The sequence below is a fragment of the Myxocyprinus asiaticus genome, chromosome 43 (genome assembly GCF_019703515.2).
Source record: "Myxocyprinus asiaticus isolate MX2 ecotype Aquarium Trade chromosome 43, UBuf_Myxa_2, whole genome shotgun sequence".
NCBI lineage: Eukaryota > Metazoa > Chordata > Actinopteri > Cypriniformes > Catostomidae > Myxocyprinus > Myxocyprinus asiaticus.
In genome coordinates, this window is record NC_059386.1 from 9771036 (window position 1) to 9794703 (window position 23668).

Genomic DNA, 23668 nt, shown 5'->3' on the forward strand with positions numbered 1-23668 from the left:
AAAATAACTTACATTTTGGTCTATTATACAAAGCTATCATATGGCTTCAGAAAACTTGGAATATAGAATTCAGACTCTTCATATGGTATTGCATTCCTTTTTGTAGCTCGACAGATATGTTCTCTATGAACTGTTGACGTATGGAAAAGAGCTGCATAAAGATTACGACATGAATTTGTTTTAAAAAAATGTAACAACATGAAGGTGAGTAAATGATTACATTTTTATTTTTGGGTGAACTATCCCTTTAACTGGGAGAAATAATCAAGAGAGGCCTCAGCAGAGTTCCAACAAGAGGATTCTTGTTGTCATTGGACACAAACACCAACACACACCATAATGAGAAAGAAACACATGCAGAGCAGATTTTAGATTTCATATTGAGTCTCAAATCTTGCTCAGTGTGGCATTAAATGCGCTTTCCTTCTCTGTCACACACCCAGAACAAAGAACAGTACAAAAAAAAGACAAGCTTAGCGGAAAAATAAAGCTCTATTCACAAAAAATCCGAACATATTAATCTTTTACAAAATTACTAAAAATTCCAAGTGATAAATAAAAGAAAATTGTATTTGCTGACTAACCAATTACATCACTGCTGTGCCCTGGGCTTGATGAATCAAAGGTCTAGCTGTCCTGTACTTCTATATGAGTGAACCTCATGAAAACTGTCAAGAATATTCCCAGTTCAAATTATGAATTGTTACATTTTTATACCAGTTAAGCACATCACTGTTTCCAATTCCCTTTACTGTACTGTGAAATAAAATAATAATAATATATTTAATGTATGGAATACAGTACTTCATGGTAGTATTTATACTGAGTTTCCGTTTATGATTATGATTTATTTTAATGAAAAATAAGTAAATAATAAAAAGAATTCTGGACAAGATTATTATTATTACTGTTCTATTGTATTTTTTTGTCATTACGGTAATGAGAATGAGATATTTTGTCATTACAATAATGAAATTTTTTCACATTACGTTAATAGGAATGAGTTTTTTGTTATTACGGTAATGAGATTTTTCACATCACCTTAATGAGGATTTGATTTTTTGTCATTATGGTAATGATTTTTTAATTTTTTTAAATCATGGTAATGAGAATGAGTTTTTTGCATTATGGTAATGAAATAAAAACATTTAGTCATTACGATTATGACATTTTCTGCATTACGTTAATGAGAATGAGAGTTTTTTTGTCATTATGGTAACAAGGGGATTTTTTGTCATTACGATAATGACATTTTTCACATTTCTGTAATGAGGATTAGATTTTTTGTCATTATAATGATTTTTATTTTATTTTTTTTAAATGATGGTAAAGAGAATAAGGCTATGTTCACACCACAGCTGAATGTGGCCCAAATCTGATTTTTTCACTCACATGTGACACAGATGTTAATTGGATGATCGTGTGAACATCCAAAAGCGCTTTGAATCTGACATTTTCAAATCTGATCTGGGCCACTTTCATATGTGGAGATAAATCGGATACGTATCTGATTTTTTCCAATGCGTTTTCGGTGTGAACAGCCAGGTCAGATTTAATGTGATTTTCACATGAATCAGCATCAACATTCGTCATTTGCACGCTTGATTTCCAGCATATATACGCCTGTTATATTTTAAAACTTTTAAGTGCGAGTCATATCTGTCTAGTTAATGCATTCAGTTTCTTTAAAAAAAAAAAAACAACCTATTCAGTTCAGCAAATCGTTTGGATTGCGCGTTAAATATGCATATGAAAAGATACAGATGTAGATTTATATAACGGCGCTCTATTTGCTTGTGTCACTCGCTCAAACGGTATCAAAATATGAATGCAAGCCAGTCAATGGAAATATGAAATAAAGATAACTCTTCTTACCTTCCATACATGTAATGCCGTTTTTCCTGCTGTCTTTCGCTTGTAGGTAATATTACGCTTGAACTTCGATGATTATTTAAATTCCACCATACCAAGGCAAATGATTACATAAAAATACTTTATACATCAACAGTATATATATATATATATATATATATATATATATATATATATATATATATATATATATATATATATATATATATATATATACACACTTTCTCCATCACTCGCGGAGATCATTTCAGATAAGCATGTGTCCAATCTGCGTTAAAAATTGATAATTTTATTCATTATTCATACTATAATGATGAACATGCCGGAGTTTGTTATACGCATGCGGGTCAGTTTAGGAGTGTCGGCTGTTCAGACCAGTGTCTGATATGGGCTACATTTAAAATGTCATGTGAACAACCTAACAAAATATCAGATTTAAGCAAAAATCAGATCTGGGCCACATTCAGCTGCGGTGTGAATGTAGCCTAAGAGTTTTTTGCATATGGTAATGAGAATGAAATTTTTTGTCATTACAGTTATAAGAATGAGTTTTTTGCATTAATGTCATTATGATGGTAGTGAAACAAGGATATTGTATGTCATCATGATAAAGAAATTTTTCACATTACGGTAATGAGGATTACATTTTTTGTCATTATGATAATTACATTTTTCATATTACAGTAATGAGGATTAGATTATTTGTCATGATAATGACATGTTCTTTTAAATGACGGTAATAAGAATACACGTTTTTTTGCATTATGGTAATGAGAATGAGATTTTTTTGTCATTACAGTAATGAAAATGAGTTTTTTGCATTAATGTCATTATGATGGTAGTGAAACAAGGAGATTGTATGTCATCATGATAAGGACATTTTTCATATTATGGTAATGAGGATTACATTTTTTGTCATTATGATAATTAAATGTTTTTTAAACGACGGTAATGTGAATATAAGTTTTTTGCATTATGGTAATGAAAATGATTTTTTGTCATTTTGATAGACATTTTTAATATTAGGTAATAATGATTAGATTTTTTGTCATTATGATAATATGTTTTTTTAAATGACGGTAATGTGAATTTAAGTTTTTTGCATTATGGTAATGAAAATTAGATGTTCTTTTTATATTACAGTAATGAAAAGGACATTTTTTACATTACGGTAATGAGAATGAGAGTTTTTATCATTCGGTAATCAAAATGACAGTATTTTTATTTTTCACATTACTGAAAATTTGAGTGGGGAAACATGCTTAATTGTCATAACAAATAGGCTAGGTGCTAAAAAATAGGCTTCATTTTCATGTTCAATATAATGTCTTAATTTTTGATTTTGGGTTGTAATATGACCTTGACATTTCTTTGAGTTTCACCCATGTAATGTCAACACGGTTTATTGTTTTCCCTCGTCTGTATGTTAGTGTATAGTGGCAAACAAAACAGAAAATTCACACAGAAAGGAAAGGACGCCTATGGAAGTAGTGACAGACACTAGGCATGGTGAAAACTTTCAAGGGAGGACATTAGAAGCAAGCTTCAGAATAATTAAGCTGTTAAAGGAAAAGTTCAACCAAAAATTATAATTATGCCATCATTTGCACACACTCATGTAATTTCAAATCCATGACTTTCTTTTTGACAGAATTTGTGTGAGGAAGTTGCTATTCACTGAAAGTCTTCCCCTTCAGACAGAATTTTCATTTTTGAGTGAACTATCCCTTTAAAGAGACATGGAATGCAGTAGATAAGTTAATAGGATGAGGTCCAGGGTAAGTCGAGTGTAATGATACAGGACAAGGGCAATAACACTACATGGTGACCTGACAGTAAGGCACAGTGCTCTATTTGCGTCGATCATTCATGCCGCTGAAAGAAAAACTAGAACTATAATGGTATAAATGACAGAAATATCGATTCCCTTCATTTTCCTCTGATTCCGATCTCTTCTCGTCAAGGAGCAAGGTCAGTTTAAAGCTTATCCAGCAAAGTCAGCCCCCGCTACGCAGATGGAAAAGAGACAATGTTCTTTAGCACCAGAGTATTACATAACTTCTAGTAGCCTCCATGCAAAGTCCACTATAGTGTCCTGTAGAGAATCCAAGATGTCCTCGTCGAAAACATAACTGTCAACACGTCTAGCAAAATGAAGCAAACCCATGACGCCCAGTCTGCACAATGTTGCACCAGGCCACACCTGCACTCTGCTGATCCAAATAGACATCGGTGAAAATCAAAGTTTTCATGCTGTCAGTGCACACTACGGCCCGAAACATATTTACGCAAGTACACAAACAAAGACACGAATGCTTGGGCAATGCATTGGAAGCACGCGGTCTCATTGAACATATTTTACGCAAGTTCATGCGTTACTGTGGCAGTAACAAACCTCAGTACACTAAGTGGCGATAGAGTAATCTTAAAATGTTTGTGCCATTAAATTTAGTAATCAGATTACACCCAACATGATGCATCAAGTAATTTGTTACTGTAATCTAATTACTTTAGTCCAAAAATAGTGTTTACATTACATTTTAAACTCTTGTAATCAGATTAGTTACTGACTTTCAATAAGGTCATTACTTTTAAGTATATTACATGGTTACACATTACTAAAATTACATTTATGTAGAATAATTTTAAACATGAATAATGTCCATATGAACATCTATTTGCATTTTTGTCACAGCTGAAAGGTGTGCGCCCCATAGCCAATCTATTGTAAGGGAGAAACACATGGTGCTGAGTGTATGATGAGTGTCACAATGATAAAGGAGGATATATAGACATTATTTTGAATTTGTTGAGCAGAAAAAAAAAAACGTGTTTTAGAAATTAATGTAGACGTAATTATTAATCAGGGTTGGGCAAGTTATTTAAAAATAGTAATCCACTATAAATTACTAATTATTTATCTAAAATTGTAATCAGATTACTAATTATTTAATCGAAAAAGTAATAACATTACTAATTACTTTACTTTTAAGTTACTTTATAAAACACTTTTCCACTCAACAAATTCAAAATAATGTCTATTTCTTCCTTGTTCATTGTTACACACAAGTCAATCACTCAGAACCTCACATTTCTCCTTCACAATGACTCTTTATGGGGCCATAATTCATGTATTCTACATAAATAATATATTAAAAATAAGCATAACCCTATAATGTACTTAAAAGTAATTAAATTATTTGAAAGTAACTAATCTGATTACAAGTATTTTAAATGTAATTGCACTACTTTATTGACTAAAAAGTAAATAGATTACAATAACTAATTAATTAGTAATCTGATTACAACCAACACTGTAATTAATGCAATTACTTGTTCGATTAAGTAATTAGTAATCCGATTACAATTTTAAAGAAGTTATTAGTATTTAGTATTATTTGAAGTGGATTAAATTTTTCGAGGGACTTACCGAACACTGGTTATGATTCAGGTAGCTTGCTATACACAATTCGACTAACTAACTAACTAACGTGTGCAACAAGACTGTCTTTAAAATGTTGCTCTGCCATAATAGTAGTTGACCTAAAAAGGAAAACCGCTGACGCTAATATCAGTTTAAAAACAGTTAAAAATAATCTAGAATGTAACACATACTTGCATTGCGTTACAAGTTACATTTCGTAACACTATGACACACAAAATCGCACTTCTGTAGTCAGAAGCGTATATGTTAATGTACAGTATGTTCAGGCCTTAAGTTTTGAAGAGGTAAGCTGGATACCATAATGGTGCAATCATACAAGACGTCTTCAATGTAGCAAACAGAATCATGGCATAAATAAATGAGAAGCTTTTCTACAACTTAAATATATTTGGTGCATGATATACATTTAAATAAATAGCACTGAACAAGTCATGGCAGCAGAAAAGTGCACAGCCAGCGCTGGGTTTGTATTGCATGTCGATTCACATGGTTTTGGTCATGGCTTGAGGGGTGCATTCACAATGTCAAACCAATCAAAACAAACGAGGGCCAATCACAAGTCCTGAATCTTGTAGCTAGGCAAGCATTGTGCAGCTTAGGTTAAGGGAACGCTTTACCGTCTGACAGATATGTGTTTGGTCTTTTCAATGCAATTTGTTTTTATATTTATGTTTGCTAAATTTGGATGAGATGTCGACAACAGGGATGCTTGGGTGTACAAATGAACCAATGGGGACTTGAACATGACCAGAATGTATTCCTGCAGCCCCTCACTGTGTTTGCTGAGGTAACGAGGGGCGGGTTTTTGATGGCGGCGGGTTTGAGGGCCGTTGAAGGCGGAGTTTCAGGGAGGGTGAGGGAATGGGCAGAGGTTGGCAGTGGTCTCATAATTTCTGCTTTCCTGTGACGATGTTGCGGTGGAGCTCTGCATTCAGCTCTATATACAGTCCCTTAGTGCAGTCCAGGAAGAAGAGTTTATCAGAGACTACATTGGGGTCGAATCCCTCCCGCCGCATGTCCGTCTTCTGGAATTTGAAAGTCCCTAAAATGAACAAAAGAACATTCATTTGATACATTCGTGTCTTCCACAAATATCCCCCTAAATTAGGGATGTAAAAACTTACCGGCACAGTACCAACTGTCCATAACAGTCTATTTTATTTTAAACTAGATTTTTACATTTTCGTTTTTCACCAGCTCTTTCCATTTTAGTGTACAATATGCATCAGATTGTCACCTGTTTTGTTCACTTCTGGTAGGAAGCGCAGGAACACTGGTCGAGCGTAGGGTGGCAGAGCCTTCTCCAGCTCTCGACTGAACTTCTCCAGGTCTGTGCTGTGATCTGGATCTGCTATGGCCGCCATCCCTGCCTTACCTTCAGCACCTGAGGAAAAACATCCATGTAAATCTCTAGAAGCCATTTCCGCAACTTTCCCTTACATCACACCATCTCTGGTCCCGTAACAACCCCACAGGAAGCTAAATTGCATAAGCAAAGCCCATCAGCATAAAGAGACGCTGAGTCACTGTGGATTAAAATAAACAGAGTAAGGATAACGAGATCATTGTGGCCCGGTCATATGTCATTGGTCCAAGGACAGAGATGTGCAGATATGAACTGCTGCAAACAGGAAGAGAACCAGTGTTGGGAGACATTACTTTTAAAGGAATGTTCTGGGTTGAGCAGAACTTAAGCTCTATCAACAGGATCTAAGAAATGGTGTTGATTACCATAGAAAATAATTTAAACCCCCATTTTGTAAAAATAAGCAAAGATATTTCAATGGAAGTCTATGCAGCAAGACGTTCCAAAGGGACGAAAATAGAAATGTGAAGTTTGTATTTTTGTTAAAGCGCTTATAGCAATAATTCTATACAGAAATGTGTACGTGCACATGAAATGAGAGTTTTAAACCAGAGGTCTACTACCCAACCCGAGCCTGATGGGATCTGACAAACCATCGGGTTTCGGGCCACATTTGGGTCAGTTTTTCAAAATATAAATTGGGGTTTGGAACTAATGAAAACCAAAACAGTAAGAGGCTTTTCAGACTGAATGTGGTTTTGTGTGCATCTACACTGTTTTTTAATTCTTTTTCCTACAGTATGTAAACATGGACAGACATTTTGCGTTGCTCCGTGTCTCCGTATTGATTCAGAGTCTTGCAAAGGACCACCTATTTTTTAGACACTGTGTCAAGTTAAAAAAAAAAAAACTATAATTTTTAAAAACACATGTAGAGACACCTGCATTCTGTTTCATTCGTTGCGCTGCGTGTCAAAGATTTGATGTTTTAACCTCGTGTGACCCCACATACACGTGTGGACATTGTATTTTGGCTTCGCTATATGGAGCGCATAATTAAAATTATTTAAACCAACTGATCTCAGTTCAGAAGACTGTCTATAAAGGGTTAAACTTCCGACGCACAGAGTCATATTACAAAACAACATGGCGCCAACCACAGCGTTGTTTGTCTTTGGGAGAAATGCCAACAAAACTACATCTGGTAAGAAACCTAATTAAGTTTTTACATTGAAACCTGTTTGATTAGTGGAGTTTACCAACTGTAGTTTAATCCGATATGCTATTTTTTTAATTTGAGAGACTTATGGCAAAACGCCAGGCTGATAAACACAATGTACACTAATGCGTACTTTAGTGCATCTTTTCCTTAGAAATCCTATATTTACTGTGCATTATCACACTGAGAATCAATGGGTTCATCCAAAAGCTGAAAAATGTTGCTTTCAGAGGCTTTATATGGAGTTAGGATGAAAATAAGGTGCATTTCAAACTGTTCTGAGACCAGTGCAGACAGACAGCACACTGGAGGGTAAGTATTTCACTAAATAGGGAGCAAGGATGCATCCTATAGATTTCCTTTGCATGTGCATTCACTCCTAAAATCAGATCAAAAGTTCAGTTTCAGGCTGCCGATGATGTTTGGACCACTCAACATGTTTGGCAGACTTGGGACAATGATAATCAGTACATAGATTCAGAATTTATAATGTATCATTTTATTTTTACATGGTTGGCAGTGATTGGATGATGCTTGCCATTACTTTGAATCATAATTAACTATGCTAATTTCTGATGTAATATCTGTAACATCTCAAAAACATGAATAACCAACACTCCTGTTAACATAATAAACAATGATAAAAAAAACAACAAAAAAAAAACAGACTGACTTTCTATAGCTTGGTATTAATTACAATTTCACAACGTAGTCCCGCTGTCCACATAGGTTGCCAACAATTATTAGAAAAACGATTTGCTTTACAATTGTTTTTTTTTTGCATGTCTATAAGGTGCTACTAATTGCAAATCAAAAAGGGAAATGGAAAATGCACACAGCAGTCACGCTCGGGTCTCAGGAGGTTACAGAAGTTCAGGTTGCAAAGAGGACTTCATGTGACTGTTACACATGATTCCAGATTGTTTTTCACCCAGCAAAGTTTCAGCACTTGATAGGCCAATTAATTTTTTTTTTTTTGCAGAGGGGCCGCCATGCCTTGTTAAAACTGTGTATGTCTCCTGTTACTATAAAATTACGAATGTTGCCTTTAGTGTTGGGCTTCAATTTAAGGCCTGTGCAGACCTCTAATATAAACACCAGGGGTGGGAATCTTTAGGCAATCTGAATGTATTTTGATTCATGGTGTCAAAATATTTTTCAAAATTATTCTCAATGCATATAAAATTTTTTGCAACAATGTAGAGGTGAAAATCTTTGCTGAGAATAGAATAAGCTGATAAAATAAACAAAATCAATTTGTTCTGCTTTTTTTGTCTTTGGCTGTTAAACTATCTGAAGTGTGTGTGTGCACCACAGTATACATGCACACCTTTGTGGTATAAATAACACTGTAGATGCATCCTCCATGAGGTTTTGCAGTGTTGCATTCTAAATCTGTATTTGTAATGTTTTGTCCTGTGAAATTCTGATTATATTTTTTTATATATATTTTATGGACCAAAGCAGAATTGTTTGAGAAAAACAATGCAATGCATCAGTGAATCAACTATAATTTTTCACCTAGTAAACACACAGATGTCTATATACAGTATGGCAGACCCACAATTTCACAAGAACTGCTGATGCCTTTGTTGTGAAGGGGAGAGTGTGCCTTACAGCCTGCCATCTCAAATATACAGCACTATATTCAGCACTCCTGTTCAGATCTAGTATAATAAGCAGAACCGGAGGCAGGCCAAGGCGAGACTGTTTGGCTGTGCAGTCCCAGAGACCTTCTAAAGATGCTTCAGTCAGCTCTATTCATATAAATTGTTCTCCACTGTACACTGGCTGAGCAGCCAAACATTCATGTAACTACATCATAAATATAATACGTAATAATGATCTAAAACAACTGAGATTTGGCACAAAATAAAGAATTGAACAACTGAATTGACAGAGGAATGCTAAAGAAACTAATCTAGAAAAAATATTAATTTGTTTAGAAAAATAAATAAATAAAAACTTGCAATGACAAGAAACAATTGTCCTACATCCAAGATACAAAAGCTAAACAGATAAACACAAAGAGATTTTTAAGAAAACCTGCATGCTGATGCAAACAAAGACTGATCCGTTTTTAGCACTAAACACTGCAAATTCTCGCATGAACATGCAAGCTACTGTAAACAAGCTTATCCCCATAGTGCTCATGAATGTGCAATGGAAATCAAGATTTTCATTGAAAAATTGGGTTGTATACCTTCAGAAGACTTGGAATATGATGCATGGACTACTTTTATGATACTTTTGCATTTTTTTTTGCACTTTAAAAAGATATTTTAAAGATATCATTAAGTGATATTCATTAAAACATCTCCTTTTGCATTCTGCATGAGAAAGAAAGTCATTTGGGTCTGGAACTAGTCAACCGAGTGGATTTTGCCTACACTGATAATGAAGATGGTGGAAAAGACAAAGCTGATAGTTTTTAAAAACAGACACAGAGGGGGTCTGGGTAAAGACGCTGACTACCACCCCTGGAGTTCACGAGTTCGAATCCCAGGGTGTGCTGAGTAACTTCAGCCAGGTCTCCTAAGCAGCCAATTGGCCCAGTTGCAAGGGAGGGTTGAGTCACATGGGGTAACCTCCTTATGGTCGCTATAATGTGGTTCTTGCTCTCGATGGGGCACGTGGTGAGTTGTGCGTGGATGCCGCGGAGAATGGCGTGAAGCCTCCACACGCGCTATGTCTCTGCGGTAACACGCTCAACAAGCCACGTGATGCGCGGATTGACGGTCTCAAATGCGGAGGCAACTGAGTCCTCCGCCACTGGGATTGAAGCGAGTGATTGTGTTTTTTTTTTTTTTTCACCTCTAGAGGCTGCTGTTATACTGTAGAATCAAGCTGTTAAAAAAAATATCGTCAACTATCAGTATAGATTAGGGCTGTTAAGTGATTAACATTTTTAATCGAATTAATTACATGGTATGCCGATTAATGAATCGAATTAAATGCAATTAATTGCATACATAAATATTTGCAGAGAAACCCCTCAAATAACAATAATTAAATATATAATGATTAAATAATTATAAATAAAATATATTTACAAAAACTAAAAAAGAAAATTAAAATGCATTACATTATTTAGGCACATAAGTTAAGCATTAAAAAAGAAAATACAAAGGACGTAACAATGTACACCTGCATCAGACGGACACTTTTTATAAAAATAAAGTACAGACTTATAGATGGAAGCACAGCAAAAAAGAGGGGAATTTCTCAATACCTGGCACCTCCACTCCATACACGACTACATCTTTCATATCCATCAAGCGGCTTAGTGTTCCCTCCACCTCAGTGGTGGAGACGTTCTCTCCTTTCCAGCGGAACGTGTCTCCGGTACGGTCTCTGAAATACATGTAGCCGTAGTCATCCATCACCAACACATCCCCTGAGAGAGGAGAAAATAACAACTTCAGTTATGAAGTTGTGTAGAGATAAACACTGGGAATGGGTCAGGATGGTCAACTAATCATCAACAACCATCTTGTCAATTAGTTAGATCGACTAGTGTGTTTATTCAGTTTTTTTGGTGCATTAAAAAAAGATATGTATTTAGAGATGCCACTTTCAGGAGCAAGTTTTAACATACAGCGTTTATAGTTTTACATTCAGTCTATAAACTGGTATATGGGCATGGTAAATCCTCTCTAGAAGTTGCATCTCTACATTCAAGCAAATAAAGGCACCATAAAAGTAATCCATAAGACTCCAGTGGTTAAATCTGTATCTTCAGAAGCGGTATGGTAGGTGTGGGTGAGAAACCGATCAATATTAAAGTAATTTATTTTTTACTATAAATCTACTTTCACACAGTTTCCTATGCACGTTCACGAGAGTTCTTCTTCTTTTGTTTCTTGCCGATTTGCATTCTTTGTACATATCGCCACCTACTGGGCTGTTGTGCGAATATGATTTATTTATTCTTTTCCCTTTCCTTTATACTAACCTTTTATTTCCTTCTTCTCCCTGCCCAGTAGGTGGCAATATACATCAAGAATATGAATCGCCAAAACAAACAAAATAACTACTCTGTCCTCTTGTGAACGTGTGTGTTTAGGAGGGTTGGTCAAACTGGAGATTTGTAGTAAAAAAGGACTTAAATATTTATCTGTTTCCCATCCACACCTTTTATATCACTTCTGAAGATATGGATTTAACCACTGGAGTTTTATGGGTTACTTTTATTCTGCCTTTGTGCTTTTTGGAGATTCAAAGTTTTGGACCCCATTCACTTGCAATGTATGGACCTACAGACCTGAAATATTCTTCTAAAAATCTTAGTTTGTGTTCAGCAGAAGAAAGTAAGTCATACACATCTGGGATGCACAAGGGTGAGTAAATGATGAGAGAATTTTAGGGTGAACTATCCCATTAAACAATAAATGCCAGGACAATTAATTTTGAACAAATTGCTTGGTGTTAGCAATGTTTCTGTTATTATACATAATACTTATTTTTGTGAGGACTTTAACAGTTTTGTGCAATATAAGGCTATAGATATTTATCCTATTTATTTGTTGAACATTTGTAATTACCGCACTGAAGGGCTATGAAAAAACGCATCTGTGAATCAAAGCACTACCTGAACAAGATTTTCACTGAAAAATAACTTGCATTTCGGGCTGTTTCTCAAAAAGCCTACTGTATGCCTTCAGAAAACTTTAAATAATGCATGAGAACTTTTTCCACAAAAGAAAGTCATATGGGTTCAGAACGACATCCGAGTTGGTGAGTAAATGAGATAATTTTTTGTATAAACTATTCCTTTAGGGAAGCCCTGAATAATTGGGCTGGTTTAAGACCAACTAGCTGATTAGTCGTTCAGATAACCCACCGACTACATGATTTTGAAAATGTTGTTTTGTAGATTCCTAACGTGCGAGTAAGAATGCTTTGAGTGTTAACAAAAACAAAAATACCTGAAAGGTAGGCACTATCTCCCTTTTTGAAGACATCATGTGCGACCTTCTTATTAGTGGCTGATTGGTTGACGTAGCCATCGAATCGTCTAAGAGGGTCGTTCTGAATGATTCTGCCAACCAACTGACCAGGTTCACCTAAAACAGAATGACGAAATATACAAAGAACAGATAAGATGATTTACTTTAACAATAGAATCTAGAGCTATATTATTTTACAAAACAATTAAGGTGTTATGTATTTAGTAAATTGTTTTGAGTGGTTGTTAGCATGTTACTAAGTGGTTGCTAGGGTTTTGAGTCGTTGCTTTATAGCATATGTCGATTTTTTTAAAAGTAATTTAAAGTACCTGCATTTAACCAATAACCCTAACCCCACTCCAAACATAACCCTTATTTTAACACCTACACCTTAACCTACCCGTGACCCAACACTTACCCTAAACCCTAATCTAAACCCTACACCTTAACCTACCCGTACCCCAACCCTTACCCTAAACCCTACTCAACCTACCTGTACCCCAACCCTTACCCTAAACCCTACTCCTTAACCTACCCATACCCCAACCCTTACCCTAAACCCTACCCCTTAACCTACCCGTACCCCAACCCTTACCCTAAACCCTACTCCTTAATCTAACCCTTACCCTAAACCCTAATCTAAACCCTACTCCTTAACCTACCCATACCCCAACCCTTACCCTAAACCCTACCCCTTAACCTACCTGTACCCCAACCCTTACCCTAAACCCTAATCTAAACCCTAAACCTTAACCTACCCATACCCCAACCCTTACCCTAAACCCTACTCCTTAACCTAACCGTACCCCAACCCTTATCCTAAACCCTAATCTAAACCCTATTCTTTAACCTACCCGTACCCCAAACCATACCCTAAACCCTAATATAAACCCTACTCCAACCCTTACCCTAAACCCTAACCTAAACCCTACTCCTTAACATAACCATACCCCAACCCTTACCATAAACCTTACATCTTAACCTACCTATACCCCAACCCTAACCATATTCTAACCTAAACTTACCCGTACCTCAACCTCAGTTGCAGCAAATGTGAATCTTGTGAGAATTTTGCAGAACAATATATTGTATAGTTACACAATAAGTACATTATATTGTATGTATTTTAATGTTAGTACATAGTAGTTAAAGACACCTAATATAAAGTGGGACCACACAATTTAATTCATACATGAAAATCATTAGTTTGATCGCTTTGAAAAGTAATAGCACACTAAATTTGTTTAAAACCCCAACCCTTGCCTTTAAAAAAAACACCACTAATAACTAGTCAGTAATGTAATGTAATCTTCTTAGCCTTTGATCTTTGCCTGTGTATGAGCTATATTGAAAAGTGCATCCATTTCGCTTGGGAACTGTACCTGGGCCACATGGAATACAAACTCCATCAGGTCCTCTGATCAGCTCCATGGTCTCCTCGTCCACTTTCACCAAGCGGATGGGGTAGAAATAGGGTAAAATCCGGCTATTGAATCCACAAGCTCCAGTCTGCAGACAAAAGACCATGTATTCCCTTTACAATCACTATATTCATCTGCTGACCCAGTACCTTCCAAAAATGAAACTAAATTATAGCACACAGCAATATAAAATCAATCTTGGCTAGGTGCACTGTCTATTAGCACCTGAAATTGGTCAGCTGTGCTTAAATACTGAACATCTTGCGAATGGTCTCATAAAATCTACAGTAAAACACAAAGCAAACTGCTGCAGCTTCTAAAGTGTTCTTGTATCCTCTTGCATATGCAAAAGCATGCAACTGATAAAAGCTTTTAACAGACACTTAGTCCAAAGTGCACTTTTGCTTGGGCCGACCTTGTTGTCGAAGTTGCCCAGGCTACAGTTGCACTCGGTTGCTCCATAGAACTCTGCGATCTGTGGTACATTGAAGCGGCTGGTGAACTCCTCCCAGATGGACTGGCGGAGGCCGTTACCGAGGGCCATGCGCACTTTGTGCTGTCGCTCAGTGTCCTTCTTTGGCTGGTTGAGCAGATAGCGACAGATCTCACCAATGTACTGCACGATCTGAGAAACAAGACCAGAAATTATATTAAAAAACTAAATATAAAAAAAAAAAATTGTTTAGGGTTTCATGCTACACAGGTAATTTGCAATCACATTATACCTGTCCATTAGCACATTTCCTCTATGTAATCTGATCCTTCCAGGTATCCTTGCTCATATCATGCAAAACTAATATATTGATTGGCTTTACATGGTCATGACATGAGTTGAACAATTAGATATAACTTGGCATAGACAAGGTTACTAAGCAATGTGATTACACAAGTCTCATGTTAACATGTAAAATGTTAAGTCTTGAGGCTATACTTTCAAAGCAGTGTATATTTTAAAGGAATAGTTCACCCAAAAAAATTATAATTCTCTCATTATTTACTCACCCTTATGCCGTTTTAAAAACGTATGACTTTCTTCTGCAGAACACAAAGATATTTTTATGGAGATATGATGTGAATACGTTTTCACCCAAAACTGATTGTATTGCTTCAAAAGACATGGATTAAACTAGTACGAGTTGTATGAACTACCATTATGCTGCCTTTAAGTCCTTTTGGAGCTTGGAAGCGTTGGACCCCATTGACTTACATTGTACAGATATTCACATCATATTCCCATCAAAAAAGCTTTGTTTGTCTTCTGCAGAAGAAAGTCATACAAGTTTAAGATGCCTCTTTTTGTTGATTTCTACAAACTGAGGGATATGTCAAGGTTATTTTCAGTGGTAACTGACAGAATGTAACAGATGCTTTCAATAGAGCCCAAAGGAATAGTTCAGAAAAAAAAAAAGAAAATTCTATAAATCACTACCTCACCCTCATGTTGTTTTAAACTTGTAATACTTTAAGTGGAACCCAAAAGGAGATGTCAGGTAAAATTATTTTGCATCTTTTTTTCCATACAATGAAAGTGAATGGTGACTGAAGGACCTTTCACACCAAACATCACATGAAAAAGCAAGACAAATTGCTGACAAATGGCCCCTTCACACTAAAGGATTGTCTGAACATTCTGCCTAAGATCTCTTTTAGTGTTCCTCTGACGAAATAAAGTCAAACAGGTTTGGAACAACATGAGGGCGAGTAAATAATGACAGTATTTTTGGGGGCCTGGGTAGCTCAGCAAGTAAAGACACTGACTACCACACCTGGAGTCGCAAGTTTGAATCCAGGGTGTGCTGAGTGACTCCAGTCAGGCTTCCTAAGCAACCAATTGGCCCGGTTGCTAAGGTGGGTAGAGTCACGTTGGATTAATCTCTTCGTGGTCACTATAATGTGGTTCTTGCTCTCGGTGGGGCGTGTGGTGAGTTGTGCATGGATGCCGCAGAGAACAGCGTGAGCCTCCACACGCACTATGTCTCCGCGGTAACGCGCTCAACAAGCCACGTGATAAGATGCGCAGATTGACGGTCTCAGACGCGGAGGCAACTGAGATTCGTCCTCCGCCAACCGGACTGAGGCGAGTCACTACGCATACCAAATTGGGGAGAAAAATCCAAAAAATAAAATAAAAAAATAATGACAGTATTTGTGGGTGAACTAGGCCTTAAAAGGAATGTTTGAGGTTCAAAACAACTTAAATTACGAAATTGCTGTTAACAATTGAAGCTCTACGCACAAAATGAATTCTTCTATATATTCTGTTACTCACAGTGCAGTTGTATTTGGTACAGTCATCCCAGAACTTTGAAGCACTGAACTTCTTCCTGATGACAACAGTCATTCCATGGACCAGACACTGGCCAACTCCCACTATATTTCCTGAGACAGAGAACAAATCTAACCTCAGTACAAACCTATTAATCACTTCCAGTTTAAAGACTTCATCCTCAGCGTAAGCAATAAAATAAAAAACAAACTAAGCCTAATTTTTGACCAAACAAAACTGAGGTTTTGTGGCTTTTAGCACTGAAGCTATATATGCTAGCGTATTCCTTAAAGTTGACAAAAATGAACATTTAGCAGATGTACGCATTTAAAATAAACTGTCTTTCTCTTCTGGGAAAATGGACAAACACCGATGACTTTTCTTGTACTCACTTTTTCTCCAATAAAACGTCTCTAGAATGAGACAGTCCCTCCCTCTAACATCACCTGTTTCTGACTAGCATTAGCAATTAGCAAATCATGGTTCAAGGCTCTGATTTAAACTAAAGCCTATGGGTCATTAAAAAAAAAAAAACGGGGTAGGCTCTACAGTTCTTGTTCCAAATGGAAATGCGAGAATTTCATGGGGTCATTAAAACAACTGCTTTAACAGCAATGGACGTCGGTCAAAGAATCTTATCTAGACATCTGTCAAACATGCCTCAAAACCGTGTCACACAGGAAACAGCCTGCACCAAAACACTGTTGACAGGAAATGCACGTGTCATGAAGAGCAGCCTGTGTTCAGTACCTGCTGAGTGATAAAGTGGTAAGCAGTCATAAAGCACATCCTCAGACTTCATTCTGAAGCCATAGTACACCAGGGCAGCCATGCGGTAATACCTGAGAGAAGAATGCAGGAAATACGGGGTGAAAACAAGGGAACTTGATTTTGAGGGAGAAAGGGGAAGGAATGAGTTAGGGAATTAAGACAAAGGATTTAACTTTATTATATTCTTACCGGCTGTGTACTACAATAGCAGCTTTTGGCATTCCAGTGGTTCCCGACGTGTAAATGTAAAAAAGGCGATCTAGAAACAAAAAAGAAAAAATAACAACAATTTAACGTCAAGTTGGTCACATTATTTTTACAATCCTGAAAGGCCTTTTTACAACATGTCCGATGCAACTTAATGACACAAAAGAAAATTATTGCAAGTAATGTTTTGTTAAAAACAAGAAGTATTCACAGCGAGTCAGATGCAGAAATTTTATCCATTCTCAATAAGTTAGATACCTGAAAAAATATGAATAATAAAAAATTTGGCATACAAAATAAAAAAGGACCTAGCCTTAAATAAAACAACAACAGATCATCACAACACTATTTCAAACAAGGTGGCTCTGCTCCGAAACCTCGTGAGCCATCTTGCTGTCTGCTGACTACTTAAGGCCAAAGTATACTTCATTGTCCACATTACTGATTGCTCCATGCACAGTTTGCGTAACGCAAATTTTGTCATCAGCACAGCCACACGGTCATGATTTTCTTGACCCGTGGACACGGTCCTCGTCTGTGCGCATCTTTGGCACATGCACCGGCCACTGACTGTACTAAAAGAGTATCACAAACCATAGTAGTGCGCATGCGTCAAACGCGTTCATATTCGCTGACGGTCAGAAAAGTATACTTTGGAAGGCAACGTGGAGAAACGAGGTATTCCCTGGGCCTTTAGGCAGCATCCTAACTGAAATGGCATCTCATAAGTAGTTGTCATGACACCAATATTTTAATCAGTACCAATGCCACCAGTAAAATTTCACCATTCTCGATATTTCGATGCCGCAGCAAAAATAGCTAATATGCTTTTGAACACTTTAAAAAAAGTTAAGTATGAATGCAAATGTTCGCAAAACATATTCGATTAAAACAATGGCATGTTGCCTTAGTGTTTCTCAGTTAATAAAACATTGCTTCATGTTTTTAAAAGAATTATTCAGGTACACAGACCTTAAAAAAAACAACAAATTATTAACACCTAACAGGACGGCATTTCAACAGCATTTTGCGAATTTGACGATTCAAGCACGCAAATGCGTTTACAGCAATGCGTTTATTTGAAGCATTTGTTTAAGCCTTTTATTTTCTTAAGAAACTACATCCTCCTTTTGTCCTCCGGGTCATTTTTGACCCGTACTGGAAACCATTCAAAATGCATAAATTCTTGTTTCATTCACAACGGCACTAAAGGCCCTCCTTAATGATAATCTTGTTTATTGTTGTCCCAAAGTTTAAAATTATAAATACTGAATATTTATAGAGTATCATACAGTTTTAAATATATATATATAAGAAATACATTAAAATTAAAAACTCTGCAAACAATAAAAAAAAATTAATAATTAATCTCACAAATTAACCTTGATTGCTTTTCCAGATGTCAAAATGGGCCAACTTTGTACATCCATTGCAACAAATCCATTCCTTCCCACTAATATTACAAAAATTTGTGGCAGCGTTACGGGGGTTAAGGAAGGTGCCGAAATGCTTATTTCTGCCATTTAATGTTTTAGGAAAAAATGACATTCAATTGCAGAGGTGAGTAGTAACGCGCTACGTTTACTCCGTTACATTTGAGTAACTTTTTGGAAAAAAAAATTACTTTTAGAGTAGGTTTAAAAGTGGGTACTTTTTACGCTCACTCAAGTAAATTTCTAATGAAAAAAAAATTACTTTTACTTCGTTACAATGGGTGGCATTCCTGTCGTTACATTACTGGATTTAATTTTAAATAATGCGTATTTTATTGATAGATTATTGAATGGGACTATTACGGCAGCGGAAGTTCACATAGTTGTGCATGCTGTCACAGACTGTCACTCAAGCAGAGTCCATCACTGCTGCAGCATCATGCTCTTCAAACTAAGTGAAACATTTTCTTCGCTCCGCACAGTGAAAAAAATAATAGTTTTGTCATGTAATGCCTTTATTTAACACCAAGACAAGCTGATATTTCAAGATTAAAACTGTAGCTCCAATTTAACGCTGAGGTAAATTTTGGCTCCAATGATACACAGGATATCCTGTGGTGATTCTGTAACTGGGCTCTTGAGACATCAATTTTTAAGTGTACATTTTTAAATCAGTGCAGCAATATATCAGTGCGCTTTGTCCCGCATATCATGAGAAATATTTAAACATTTACCCCACGCCCTCGCGGGGGGTACTGCAAACTATTGCAGCTACTTCGGGCAGATTAACTGTATAAATCCATGTAAATATCCAAGTTAAGTGTAAATAAATGCCATTTGCTCTGCTGTTCCCGTGATTGACAACTTGTGATTGTGTCCGAATACGTTCACTCATTCACTATTTCCTATATAGTGAGTGAACAAAATGTTAATATAAAGAGTTAACATATTTTATCAAATGAACATTTGTTTGTTGTTGTATTTATTTGTTATACTTTATGATATTTCAAGTTGGGTAGTGTTTCTGGGTGCATAGCGCCCTCATCCGACCAAATTATCATAACCTACATGTTATAACTGAATATTTAAATAATCCACAGAATTATAATTTCCACTGTGTGCAGTCTCCTGAGTTAAAATAATATCACCTCAGTGAATTATTTAGTAAATAAAGAATTCTTCAGCTTAATGGCAAAATTCTATAAATAAAATATAAATAAAGAGTACATTTTAAAATGTATCTGTATGTTTTACCTCTCTATATGTTAATCAAGTAATGATTTGTCAAAACGTAATTTAATACATTCAGCATGAAATAAAACATTGCAGGAGTGAAGGAAGCAGTAAACTGGCATCTCTCTCTCGCCTGATCACGCTCATGTTTTCACTGTAATAATTACTAGACAGGGTTCCAAACCTCTCTTCTTATTGACAAATTCATCCAGATCTGACGAAAGCCCTTAAAGGAATAGTTCACCCAAAAATTACAATTCTCATTATTTACTCACTCTCATGCCATCACAGATGTATATGACTTTCTTTCATCTGCTGAATACAAATGAAGATTTTTAGAAGAATATTTCATTCTGAGAAACATTCAGTCTAATATCTCCTTATTGTGTTGCATGGAAGAAAGAAAGTCATACGGGTTTGGAACAACATGATGGTGAATGATGACAGAATTTCCATTAATAATAATACTAATTCTGTAATACATGTTAAATGTGTATTATGTAATGGAATATAGGGGAGTTAACATCCATTATGTCATTTGTGAAAGTAACGAGTTTCTCACTACTTGAGAACTCTTTTAATTGGATACTTTCTTACTCTTACTCAAGTAATATATATATATAAAAGCAATATCACACGAGCAAGAGTGCGATATGGCCTTAAATCAGCACTGCTGTGATGATTTAGGGCCATATATCACGATTGTGAGTGTGATATTGCTTATATACAACAGTTCAATGAACAAATACATTTTAAAAAATTAGGAAAAACTGAGTATGGTCACAACAAAACACATTTGTTCATGGAACTACTTTCTTATGCGACGGATCAGAATCTGCCGTTGCTAGTTCAAACCAAATGATGCGTCCAAGCCTCTCAAAAACATAACTTCAGAACTACTAGCATCAAAGCTTGGGCTGTTTATAATGTTAATATAATGTTATTGGAGAAACAAGGATGTGTGTGTGTGTGTGTGTGTGTGTGTGTGTGTGTGTGAGAGAGAGCGAGCGAGAGCAAGAGAGAGAGAGCATGTGTGATCACCTGTAGATGATTCTGTGGTCTGTTAGTCAGCTTTCTGAAGATAATGTCATTTTGGTGAAATGCATCCTATATCCTCAGTGGTAAAATAGCCGTCCAAGTGGGGGTATTCCTCTCTATTTCGCGGTAGCCGGTGTGCAAGAGTCTTTCACTATAGAAACCACAATCTCCCCCGCCATTTTGTCCTCTCCAATGTGGAAAGTCCGGTAAGAGGCAAGCGCCTTGAGTTTGTGTAATTAATCAGTCTGTTGTGTCTCTCAGCTGTGATGAGCCTTAATGCTGAGGTTGTCAGTTTAAAGCTATTTCATAGCTTTAGAAGTGTAGTAGTAATACAAGCGATCACGGAGTGCTGTTGAATATAAACACTGAGTGACGCTGACTCACTTCACATCACCAACTGGCTCATATTACACACAAAAATGTTTTTGCCTCCACCTGCTGGCTAAAATATGTAATGTCACCAAATTAAATGTAAAGAGACAGATATACAGTAGCTCTTAACACATCTGCACTACTCTTACACTTTAGTTTAAAACGGCACGAACACAAGTGGAGTGATACACACAGTGAAGCGTCCGAGTGCTGATGGTGCGAGACCATCAGTACTCATGGAACGTCTCTCGTCCAATCAGATTCGAGGACCAGAACTAACTGTTGTGTGTGTGTATATACACACACACACACACACACACACACACACACACACACTTTTATTGATATTTTATATATATATATATATATATATATAAATATAAAAAAATAATTTAATTTTTTATTTTGTTTGTTTTGATGTCTTGCAAATTCAAAGTTTGGTTCCAATACCAAAAACGATGCAGTATTTATAATGCATTTTTACCTGTCCCGGGCCAAAAAATTACCCTATGACAATAGGAGGGTGTAGCCATCGTCTATCAGTCAAATAGCACACCGACTTGAGTCGGTACTTCCAGTACTGAAAGACTGGCCTCATTACATCTTTTTTATTTCCGTATTGACTTGGGAAAAATACATAGCACACACAAATATTGGGTTAAATAATATATTTTTTATTTGATAGAACTATTTTTATTGATACATTCAGCTAGCTACAGTCTATTTGGACCAGTTCATTCAATATGAAAGTATCTATATTGGGCTGTCTTACCTGTGAAGCCGCGATCTGGTTCCCTGGGCTGGTTTGCAGGGGCCATCTCAAGGAGTGGTTCCAGACACTCTGTTCCTTCAGGAACCCGTTTGGGGTCCCATTCTCCAGAGCAGAACAGCTTAACAGTCTTTCCCATAGAGCTGTGCACCTCGCACATCGCTGAGATGATTAAAAAGTGAGAGAAAAAGAGAGATAAATGTAGCACACTCACACAGACAAATAAACAGATATAAGGAGACAAAATTAGTGTAGAAAACTCCCAAGACGATGCACAGGACAAACAAACGCCTGGCAGTGTGAAATCAATACGAAACAAAGCTGGCTCAACATGGCACGCTTTATGCATCAGTTTCCAATTACTTAAGAGGTGCCTAGAAAACTCGATTTCATTAACATTTTCTACATTTTGTGACCTCTGATATGAATTCCCTTTCCCCCAGTAAGCCACCTGCCTCAGAACACCATTATCATCTCAGATGTAATACTGTTCTTTCATTGTCAGCTACGCTTGGTGACCTCTGCCCACTATAAATCTGTACTCTATGCTCTCTATTCTCCAAAGTACACACATTTTCACCTCTGCCCAATTACCACTTCCTTTTTTGTTTCTAGTAGTGAGTGTTGCACTTTCACTTCCAACACTTATAAAAGTATCTGCCGCCTTAACAGATTTTATAATCAGCCAACAGATGATATTTATAAAACAAAACCCCTGCGTAAAGTCAATATAAAATAAAAATTGACCCCATTTACTTTCTTAATACACATTCCAGTCTTATTGTGCAAGATAAATTGGTGCATGTTATTCCATAACATTTTTTGTCTTTGTTATCTTTTATGAAAATGCAATAATTTGCACCGCCTCTTAAACAACTTTGCTTTTTGGCTGATGTCATAAAGCCATCTTTTTCCAATCTCTCCAAACCACCTGGCTCCATTCAGGTCTGTTAATTTGGGTATATTTCAGTAATAATGTCCATTTTGCTTACATATGAAAGAAATTTACTCCCAGCTAATGCTGTTAATTATACACCGATGAGCCAAAACATTATGACCACATGCCTAATATGCTGTTGATCCTCCGCGTGCTGCCAAAACTGCGCTGACCCACTGAGGAATGGACTCTACAAGACCCATGAAGGTGTCCTGTGGTATCTGGCACCAAGACATTAGCAACAGATCCTTTTAGTCCTGTAAGTTTCGAGGTAGAGCTGCCATGGATCGGACTTGTTGGTCCAGCACATCTCACAGATGCTCAATCGGATTGAGATCTGGGAAATTTGGAGGCCAGGGCAGCACCTTGAACACTTCATGTTCCTCAAACCATTCCCAATCAATGTGTGCAGTGTGGCAGGGCGCATTAT

At 36.5% G+C, this 23668-nt stretch overlaps 1 protein-coding gene across 2 annotated transcripts in view; it reads right to left on the bottom strand.

The window, feature by feature from the left end:
- Window positions 1-3441: 3441 nt before the first annotated feature.
- Window positions 3442-23668, bottom strand: part of LOC127433841 (long-chain fatty acid transport protein 4-like) — a 32395-nt gene continuing 12168 nt past the window's right edge. For both annotated transcript variants that reach the window (XM_051686100.1, XM_051686099.1), the window contains exons 4-13: window positions 22305-22463; window positions 17439-17508; window positions 17229-17320; window positions 16482-16591; window positions 14628-14837; window positions 14174-14300; window positions 12771-12908; window positions 11075-11239; window positions 6555-6701; window positions 3442-6359 (exon numbers count right to left, since the gene is read on the bottom strand). In XM_051686100.1, the coding sequence (XP_051542060.1) occupies window positions 6202-6359; window positions 6555-6701; window positions 11075-11239; window positions 12771-12908; window positions 14174-14300; window positions 14628-14837; window positions 16482-16591; window positions 17229-17320; window positions 17439-17508; window positions 22305-22463 (1376 nt within the window). In that variant the 3' untranslated portion in view covers window positions 3442-6201. The remainder of the gene's footprint in view (window positions 6360-6554; window positions 6702-11074; window positions 11240-12770; window positions 12909-14173; window positions 14301-14627; window positions 14838-16481; window positions 16592-17228; window positions 17321-17438; window positions 17509-22304; window positions 22464-23668) is intronic.